The 11,027-nt window shown below is 38.1% G+C and overlaps 1 protein-coding gene across 1 annotated transcript in view; it reads left to right on the forward strand.

Moving 5' to 3' along the window:
• The window catches only part of CLVS2 (clavesin 2), a 64,144-nt gene extending 53,622 nt beyond the window's left edge, over positions 1-10,522 (forward strand). The window contains exons 4-5 of the mRNA XM_041745146.1: positions 2,874-3,094; positions 9,724-10,522. Of these exons, the coding sequence (XP_041601080.1) occupies positions 2,874-3,094; positions 9,724-9,811 (309 nt within the window). The 3' untranslated portion in view covers positions 9,812-10,522. The remainder of the gene's footprint in view (positions 1-2,873; positions 3,095-9,723) is intronic.
• Positions 10,523-11,027: the final 505 nt, after the last annotated feature.

Consider the following 11,027-nt stretch of genomic DNA (forward strand, 5'->3'; position numbering starts at 1 on the left):
ACCAAAAAGACTTACTGACAACTAAGAAAGCAAATAAGGATGAGTTGAAGGTCTTAGCCTGAGAAACTAGAAGCAGTCATACCAGTAACTGATGTTGAAAAGAGAGAGGAACTGATTTCAGGAAAAAAGTTGTAAGTTCAGTTTTGGACATATTAAGTTGGAGGTGCCCACTGACCTTTTTTTTGTGTGTGTGCCCATTGACCTTTTAAGTGGAAATGTCAAGTAGAGAGTGGAAAGAGCAATCTGAAGTTCAAAGGAATGGTCTGGATTCGATATATAAATGTTCACCGTGTGAACAATATTTAGGGCCAGTAGACTGAATGAGATCACCAGGGAGTAGTAAGTATACTTAGAGAAAAGGATAAATCTAAGAAGTGAAGTCTGGAGCTCTGTGACACTAAGATGTTGGGCTGATGAGGAATAATTGGTAAAAGAGACTGAAAAGAAGCATCTGTCAAAGTAGGAGGAAATCAAGAGATGCTGGGAATAAATGTTTCAATGACGAGAGTCATTTATGTCCAATGCTGCTGAGAGTTCAAGAAAAATAAGGGCTGAGAATTGGACACTGATTTAGCAATGAGAAAAAGCCCGACAAGAGCTGTCTTCATGCTGTAGAGTGGGAGGCAAGGCCTGTCTGGACTGGATTCAGGAAAAATGGGACTAGTGTATTTGGAAGGTGAAAATAAACAACTCCTTTGATGAGTTTTGTAATAAAGAGAAGGAGAGAAATAAGATAATAACTGGAAGTAGAAGTCTGGCCAAGAGAGGTTTTGTGTGTCTGAGGGGGAAATGGGAAGAGAAGAGTTGGCAAGTTTGTCCTCTGATGGAAAAGATCCAGCAGACGGAGGAAATTTGATGATGTTGAGAGAGACAGAAGAGAATTGCTTGAGCAATCTAACTGAGTAGAGGAGAGGGGATGGCTTCTAGTGCACAGGTGGAGAGGGTGGCCTTTGTAGAGTTTATCTTTCCATTGTACTAGGAGCGGAGGCGCAGCATATGGAAACAGATGCTGGTGGGTGGGTCGCATCTGGTTGCCCTATTTTTTCAGTGAAAGAGAAAACAAGGCCAAAGCTGAAAGTGATATTGAAGGAGGAGGTAGCAGGATGTTAGCAAAGAGAGAGGAAGTAGTGTGCTAGGATTTCATTTACTTCTCTAAGGATTTATTATGAGAAGTCGCACATAACTTGAAAGATGTTTCTTACGTGAAGAAACGCATCTAATGAAATAAGGTTGCATAATTAATAAAACAAGAGTTTCAAGTGTTAGAACTTAACTATCCCCCCAAATTATTTTGATTTTTTATGAGAAGAATCTAACCCTGTGTGTGTGTGTGTGTGTGTGTATGTATGTGTGTGTAGGGGGTGCTATTGTGCTCTGCAAAGAGGAGTGGGAAGGTATAAACTTTGCAATTAACCTAATGTACATTGGAGCAGATGGCATCTCCCACCTCTGTAGGCTCCACGTCAAGTATTTCAGGCAGCCATTTGCTCTGCCTATTTTGGCCAGTGACCTGCTCTCATCTGCTTTTCCTGGTCTGAAATCTGTTGAAATTACTTGTTAGTTGATAATTCCCATCCCTATCATTTTGCTGTATGTTGTAGACTGGTTTTTCCTTGTTTTTCTATACGTTGACGTTAGTCAACTCAAAAATTACGGAAAGCAAAGATAATTATGTTAGTCTATTCATCATGAACCTGAAGTACAAGTCCCTTATAAGCCATAAGTGACGATTTCTAAGTTACTTACAAGCTATAATCATTAAAAAATATGACATAAATTATATGAGAGGACACGAATGCTTTTTCAGAGAAGGCTGATGTATAGTTTTGAGATGGAAATGAAGGAAGAGAAAAGAGATAGCAACTTATGGGAAAACGAATCCTGAGTATGTACCTTGAATAATTTTTCCGTGTAATGTTTTATTTATTTATGAGAGAGAGAGCAGGGCAGGGACAGAGGGAGATGGAGAGAGAGAGAATCTCAAGCAGACTCCACACTGAACATGGAGTTTGATGCGGGGCTTGATCCCACCACCCGAGGGCATGACCTGAGCCTAAACCAAGAGTTGGAAGCTCAGCTGAGTGAACCACCAGGTGCCTCGATAATTTTTCAGTTTTTTTTTTAAAAAGCTCTAGGAGACAATCATACCAATAATTGATGTATATATACAGCTTTACATTTTCACTCCATTATTCCATTTTTATTTGAATAATAAGCGTGGTGGAAACCTCTTGTAGAGAAGATGCTGGCAACATTATAGAACACAAGTCCTTTGGGATGTGAACCTTCACTCAACCTTTTATTATGATGATGCTAATCCACTTTTATTTACATCACACACTTTGCATTACAAAGCTGTAATTTAGTGGTTACAGTGTTCTTATTTTTATTGATGATAAAAAAGAAAGCCATACTGGTAACAGCTTTTGGGCTTAATAACTTGGATGGGCTCTGTAGTTGATGAGTCCCTCATGAGAAGGCTCTATTTTAACAGCATGCATTATGCACATCATTAGCTTTGCACAACTAACATCAAGATGATGTACAGATCAGCATGCACGTTGGATTCTGCTCATGTCCTCAACTATAAAGTAGGAAACCAAGTATCAGGTTCCAGCTCTTTAACCTAACCACTGTCTGACTTTCGAGAAACTGCTTACAATTCCAACGCCTTGGAATTTTTATAGGAAATAGTAGGATAATAGTACCAGCCCTGTTTGTGTCACAGAGTGAATAAAGGACTTAAATATTTTAACAGACATGGAAAACTCTTGTTTTTGCTTTCCTATCCTCACTCCTTCCTCCTAGCATTTGGATGGTATGAATCCTCCCATGCGTGTTTCTTCTCCTCACCCTTCTTCTTGCATTTGTAGATATTTTTGCATGGTAACAACCTGAACAGTCTACACCAACTAATTCATCCCGAGATCCTGCCTTCTGAGTTTGGAGGAATGCTGCCCCCTTATGACATGGGAACGTGGGCGAGAACACTGCTAGACCACGAATATGATGATGACAGTGAATACAATGTAGACTCCTACAGCATGCCTGTGAAGGAGGTGGAAAAGGAACTCTCCCCCAAGTCCATGAAGAGGTATGCTGGAGGTGGCTGGGAAGTGGGCAGCAGCCAGGATAGGGTTTAATTCCAGGGTTTATAATTTGGGGGAATATGTATTTGGTGGGATCTTAAATCCTTTTTCATCCCCATGATTAGACATCTAGGAATTTTGAGTCAAAGACAAAGTCCTTCAAGGCTATGTCAACTCAGTTTTGTTTTATATTCACAGACAATCTAATAAGGCTGTTAGGGGTCACTAAATCTAGTGGTTTTCAAACTGTACTCTTAAAGTTCTGGGGGGAGTGTCTTAGGCCAAGCAGGTGGGGTGGGGACAGTGCCCGTGACCACAGTGAGAACAACTCTCCTCTATCCAGGCAATTTACTAGACTCTAGTATAAGATTTCATTGGAAGAAAGAGATCCATGGCAAACACACATGCGCACACATTTCAAACAATACATTTAAAACCTTATATGCTCCCTTTAGTATCTCAGCCATGTTTCTGATTTAAAACTCTAGCCGTTCCTGGGGCAAAACATTCTATTTTCCTATAGCTTTACTCTTTATAAAGTTCATTCTTGAGTGAGATGCTGATTCCCTGCTTTGATTCTCAAGGTACTTTAATGCCTGTTTTCTTTCCATCAGGACAGATTTGTTGAACCCATGCTCTATAATACGCACCTCCCTTGGTGTTTTGGATTCACGGTGGATACACACACACATCCATGGCCTAGCGGTGATGGAGGGTGGGGGAGTTGCTGAACATACCCAAATGCATAACTACCTCTGAGCTTGCGTTCTGTAGCAAACCAGAAGATACCTAATTTTCAGCTTCCCCTAGGCCGCAGCACCCCAGAGTTCACCTGGACGATAGTAACGAGTATTATTTCTCAGCTTATTTCCCACTACAGAAATTTAAGAACCACAGCTTCTGCAAGTCTCTCTTCACCTAGCTCAGGGAAGACCAAGGCATTGCCCCTGTCACCCCTCACACTTGCCTCTTTGATAAAAACCTATGGTCCCTTGGTCATAGTTCTGCTCACGCAGGGGCACCTTTGTTCCCAGAGGTGGCCCTTTTTGTACAGCTGCTGCTGTTGTTGCTACTGTTGTGTGTGTGGTGTCTTCCTCTCCCCAGGCTGCTCTGCGATGTGTTGGAGAGAAAGGAATGACTGGAGACATCTCCAGCTTTCATTTCTTCACCAATAAACAACCTTATGTATAAGCCAAGTCTGGGCTTCTCAACTCCTTTCTCTTAAAACAGGGCTTCTTACTGTGAGTTCTATGCTCTCCCATCAAGCTGATCCATGGACGGGCTCTTAGAGGCATCTGTTAAGTGCTAAACATTATATTTAAAATTGCATGTGTAGGTATTTCCAGCCATATATATATATATATATATATATATATATATATATATATATATTTGTGTGTTTTTCTAGAGGAAATGGCATATATTTCATCAAATTCTCAAAACAGTTTTTCTAAAACAAAAATTTAAAACCCAGTTTCCTAAGAATAACTTCCTTCTGATAAAAATAATGATCCTAATTGTTGTTACAATCTGCCATTTACTATGTACTTATCATGAGTCGGGCTCTTTTGAGATGTCTTTTTTGTAACATTAATTTATATAATCCTCACAGCCACCCTGTTAAACAGATACTGTTTCCTCAAAATCACACAGTCTGCATGTAGTGGACTGGGATTCTAATCCATGAGGTATAGAGCCTTCCATGTTGTTGATGTAAATCTTCCTCGTCTATCCTTCCAGATAGTATGACGTAGTGCTCTCAACTCTGGAACTGAGCTATATAAGGATTTGGAAACAGCTGTCATCTGTGATCCTTGGTTTTTCTCCTTACCAGCTAATAATGCTCATTTCCTTTACCCACTTCTTCTGTGACTTGTTCACCAACATGGTCCCCTCCTCTGAGCACATCTCTCTCCATATCCTATACAATCTGTGTGTATCCTATCACCTACAGTCTGCGTGCCTGCATTCCTCCCAGACTTCCTACCTGGTGTCTTTGCCTCTCACCTGATCCTGCTCCCCTGGCTCCCATTTATCATCCATGTCGCAATCTAAAAGATCTTTTTAAATATAAGTCAGATTTTATTTCTCTAATTTCTTTTTAGTGGCTGCTGATGATACAGTGAATAAAATAAATTCTGTAGCATGGCCTACAAAGTGCTATGTGATCTGATCCTGCCCCCCTCACTCCTCTATGTGTCTCCCACCTTCTCTCTCTTCCCCATCTTTCAGCCCCAATATCCTTCTTTCTGCTCCTGTAGCCTCCTTCTCTGGCTCAATACTCTCTAATGGCCACTTGTCGTGGCTGCATGGGATGCTCTTTTCCTGCATCTCCCAATCCAAAGTCATCTCGCAAAAAGAGCCATTAGGTCTTTATCAGGCCCTAGGTCTTAATCAACTCTATTTTCTCCTCATGCTGGTCTCTCCCTGTCAGTCACCTCATTTATTTTCTGCCTGTCAGTTGACTCATTTTATTTAGTGTTATGCCCCATCCCCAAATTAGGCTTCATGAAGACTTCAGTGGCTTTGTCTGAATAGGAGACTTCTGATGCTATTACTACTTGTGCTTCAGTACCAGAATGCTTTGCCTAGCATTTGCCCTCATCGGCTTCCTTTGGTGTCTGTTGTTGACTGTTGCTGCAGTTCAGGCAGCCAGAGCACATTGCTGACTCATATTGAACTCCCTAGCACTAGAAGAGGCTCTTTACTTATAGATCCATGTCTTCATAATTCTCTCTTTCTGTGTTTAGCTTTTTTTTTTTTTTCCAAGCAGATCATTTTAATTGATTAACACCATCTTGTTAGATTTGGCTCAGTCTGTCTACCTTTTGAAGTCTTTTTGGATCCTGACTTTCCTTTCCAATTAATTAGGCCATTCTGTCCTCTTGCAGACTTGGCTCATAGCACGTTGACCTCCCCAACCCTGAGTTTCTTGCTTCTGACGTGGATTGATTAGAATTTCAGACATGCTTTGTTTGGTGTAGGTTTTATATAATACGAAGCTTTTAGGGTTTTATCTGAAATCTTATGAAGAATGAGCTTAAGAAAATTACTGTATTTGATTCTCACCTTCTGTGTGTCAGGGAGTGCCAGTTCCCCATCAAGGATGGGAGAAAATTGTTCCTAGGTTTCCCCCTGGTCTCCCCTCCTCCATTTTTTCCCCAGTTTTGGAATATCATTAGATTGAGAGGGAAAAAGAATCATTTCTTCACCAAAGACTTGTAGATATTTCCCCCATCAGGGGAATTTAGCTAGATGTGTAGGAAGATGACTTTGTGCCCCTGTGTTAGTTTGTGGAGGGATAACATAGATAGTCACATGAAAAATACAAAGTTCGGTGGATTGTGGGGGCCTTATACTAGGGGAAAGTCTTTCACCTTATATCTCTAGTACTTAGGATAGTGCCTAGGATAGGCACGTAACAGTGCAGTGAACTATTGCCATTGTGATACGAGCTCCGATTTTATTGAATAATATTCAACATCTACTGTTACTACTTGTCAGACTCCATCTAATAATGCTTTGTATATATTGACTCCTTTGCTTCTGTAAACAGTTAATTAGATAGTGCTATTTCCCTTTCTTTGGTGAGGAGACCCAGATACAGAGAAGGTAAGTAACTTCCACATGTCACATAGCCACAAAGTAGCACTGCTAATATTGAAAAACAGGCTATGCAACTCCAAAAGTCATCTCCCTAACTGCTACCATTTGTTTTTTTTTTTTTGCCAGAATTTGTGCTGTGGTTTATGTACACATCATTGAACTTGATCCTTAGTACATCTATATGATGTAGGTGTTATTTTTCTCCATCTTGTAGTTAAAAGAACAAAATCTAGGAAGTTTAAATAGTTTCCTCCTGGTCCTAAGAACTAGTAAATTAGCAGAACTAGAATCAGAATCCCTTTCTGTCCAAAATCTATCCTCCTACATTAAGGTATAGCACAATATTGTGGGCTCATGGCAAATGGATACATGATACCTGAATAATTAAATTCTTGGGTTTTGTGAAAAAAAGAAAAGTTATTTATTGCAAAGACAGCAGAGGCTATCTGGAGTCCACTGAGATATGCTATGAGTTAATGATAAACAGCACCTTCTATTGCAGCAGAAACAAACCGATGCACTAATAGGTTGTGGTCCTGCGCAAACAGCCCTGTTGTTTTGGATAAGACAGAGAAAAATCTGGACTAGAATAATGGTACATTTGGGACAGTTAAATACCAAAAAAAAATTCTTAATCAGAAATCATTTCTGCCTGACTTGTTTTATTGAGGAATTGTTCTATATATGGAGCCAGCATTCATCATCCAACAATCCTGATACCAGTTGTGCATGATAAAAGCAAACTAGAAATTTAATTCCAGGTTGATAGTGCACTGTAATTTAAAATATTTCATTAAAGTCACCATATCCTCTAATCATTTTTTTAAATAGTCAAGGAACATAAGGATTTAAAAGATTGTATGTGGGTGTGCGTGCCCATGTGTGTACATGATATGTGTTTTAATAGAACCTCACAGCAAATGCTTAAATTGTGTACTTTGTGCTGTCTGAAGAGCTTTGGTGTGGATTAATTGATGTCATTAAGATACGCATCAACATTTATAGACTAAATCTAACTTTGTGAGAATTTTGAAACATATTTTCTGTTAAGAATTTCTTTTTTTTTAATAGGTGAATTGCTTTATCTTTATTACTCTTTGTTTTAAATGCTTAATCCCAAAGTTCTTTCAGTCTGCAAACTATTTCTTAGATGGAATTGAAGATATGGAGACAGTGTTGTGTAATAGCCTCTATGATACACGTTGTGTTCACCATAAGGAGAGAAACTGATGAAGTCTCTGCTCATGGAACTTGTGGTTTAGTGGGGACCAGTTGTCAAGTTAATACTTCAGTATAGGACATTAAATGAACATTTTTTTTTTTTTGTATTTTAGCATGGATTTTTCTTGGGAAATTTTTTTTAAATTTTAGTCTAAGTAAAACAATATTAAAGGTCTAATTCCTAAGTGTTTTGTGCAGTTGTCCACTGTGTTAGAATGTATTTTATTCTTGAGATAAAACATTTTTCCTAAGATAAATTATTATTGCACTTAAAAGTGATGCAAAATCCCTTCTTCTGCTTCCTCTTATTTTCCTTCTCCCTCTCCTTATCTCTCTCTCTCTTTCTCATCTGCTAATTCAACTTTAGTTGATCTCCTGTCTGATACAGACATATATTGACCTATAATGTATTATTGAGATAAAATAGTGAAAATGACTTAGGAAATAAAACATTCTTGTTTTAATGTCCTCGCCTTTCTTTTTGTTCCCTCTTTAGAAATGAATTTAAGTTTATTTAAATGAATGCGTCAATTAATCAGTTAATCCTATAATTATTTTTGCTTTGATAATTAGTTCCATTGCTGTTCTTTTTCATTAGCATGTGCAGTTGTATTTTAGCTTATAGTCTTTCTTCTTGAGAGTTAATGAGGTTTGCTAAGAGGCATATTGCCACAGCAATAGCCAATTGGCTGGAATGCAGCAGCAGGGGGAAAATTCATTACCGAGGAGAATTTTAAAAGGGCAGCTGCTTCTTTAATGCCATAGCTATTAAGAATGCAGTTTCCTGCCATAACAGTAGCATGTTTCATTGACTTTCCTCCTTCTCAGTTTCATGTTGTTTCCTAATGATGAATTGAGACATAATTTCCACCTACTATCAAAAGCGTGTGTAAGGAGTTCAGATACTTGCTCTCCTAATCAGAAAGTGCCCCTGCCTAGACAAAAGAGGTTTTGTTTTTTCTTTTTTGTTTTGTTTTGTTTTGTTTTGCTTTGCTTTTAAAAAAAATCTTAAGTCAGTTCACAAAACTTTCCAGAGTAAGACTGATTTTATTTGGATGTTCTAGTGGGGAATCTGACAAAGTCTCACATTCAAATTTTGATTCTTTTTTTTCTAATGGGGTCATTAGAAATAAAAAATGATGGTCAAAAAATGCACATTCATGTTGAATTTGTTTCACAGACCTCCTTTTCTTTAAAGACTTATTTATTTGAGAGAGATAGAGGTTGCAAGAGAACTGAGGGAGGGGTGGAGGGAGAGGGGGGGAGAGAGAATCTCAAGCAGGCTCCACCCCCAGATTGGACCCCAATGCAGAGCTCAATCTCACCACCCTGAGATCATGACCTGAGATGAAATCAAGAAGAGTCTTGGCTTAACTGAGTCACGCAGGCACCCCTCATAATGCTCTTTAGGAGAGGAATCAAGGTTCTCTATTGTTTCTCTTTCATTTCTCATAACAGTAGTTTCACTGTAATAATTTCCTACTTGGAAATGTTCTATTATCACAGATCTGTCCTATTCTATAAATTCTCTGTGAAGAGGAGAATGTAAGCCTATTATGGTACATTCAGAAGTCTTTGCTGTTCATTATTCTATTTAGAATTCAGAGGGGATTTTTTTTTTCTTCCTCTGATGCAAAACCCAACGTAAGTATGCCCCACTCTAATTTTTCAGCATTCTCAGTTCATAAATTCCTTGATGTAGGGAAGATAATCCACATCTCTGAGACAGGTAATAATGGAGAAAAGACAGGGAAGGGAATGTGATTATTTGATAATTACTCACTGACATTGGCCTTATCATTTCCAGATCCCAATCGGTAGTGGATCCTACAGTATTAAAACGCATGGATAAAAATGAAGAAGAAAACATGCAACCTTTGCTCTCTCTGGACTGATAACTTCTCTGCGCTCCCCATGGATTAGAAATGGAAGGTACTTGTTTTCAGCAACAGGGACAGCACTGTGGAGGAATGACCAGCTGGAAACTTATTTATTCATGTTAATGTAGCATAATATAAAATAAGACATTGGGCTTTCCCATTCGCTTGAACCATGGGTGCCCTGGTCTGGAGTTAAAGAAAAAAAAAAGTCAATAATTTATTCTGTAAGTGCCAAGTTCTTTGTAAATATAATGTAATCTTCACATCAAGTTTGTAAACTTTGGTAGTAACTGAAATTGGAAAAGATTGGCTCATGAGTCCATGCCAGTGGTATGAACTATAGCAAAAAACAGAAAAGACACGTACTCAATGGAAGCTAATTAAATGTAGCCCTGTTTCCTATGAAGCCATATTTCAGCTATCATAGTGATTGTTTCAATGTTTTTTCTCTGAAACTGTCATATTCCAATGTACTTTTAATGGACATAGGTGACTAGATGATTCTAGGAAATTAGGATGATAAATGTAAATCCTGTCTAGTGATTTTCATTTCACAGAAAATGTGTCCAGTTATCACTGGCCTTGAATTTTGGAGAAAAGGAATGGCAGAGGAGCTGAAAAACTAAACACTTGAACTCTTCTATGTTGTTTAATTCCTGGAGTTTTGTGAAGAGATATGTTCCCCAGATTAAGATGTGGAATTCTGAAAGAGAGTGGATTTTTTTTTAAACTACTGTCTTCACAGTGTGTCTTTTATTTGAGACCCCATTGTATCCTTGTCTGATGTACTTTAAGAACATTTCCCCCCTAAAATCCTTTGACCAAGAGAAAGAGAACTCATACGTGAATAGTGTTCTGACAACTAATTTTGGACATAAAAGTTGCCATGTATAAGGGGCTAATTTCTAATTCTTGTGCTCTGGTTGGAAATATATATACATACATATATGTATATATATACACACACACATATATATACATATATATATACATATATATGTATATATATTCACATGCACATATATATATATATTTTTATTGAGCTCTAATAAATCCTTGATGTGACAGGCTTATAAAATAAGTAATACATATTCAATGATCTTACAGATGTTTAAATAATTACATGAGATGCTAACTATGGAAAACTATTTCCACTAAAGTTAATGAAAATGAAGTATAGTGAAATAGACTTTCAGTGAACCTATTTTAAGGGAATTCTAATTTAATTTGA

This window comes from Vulpes lagopus, chromosome 2, assembly GCF_018345385.1.
Source record: "Vulpes lagopus strain Blue_001 chromosome 2, ASM1834538v1, whole genome shotgun sequence".
Classification (NCBI taxonomy): domain Eukaryota; kingdom Metazoa; phylum Chordata; class Mammalia; order Carnivora; family Canidae; genus Vulpes; species Vulpes lagopus.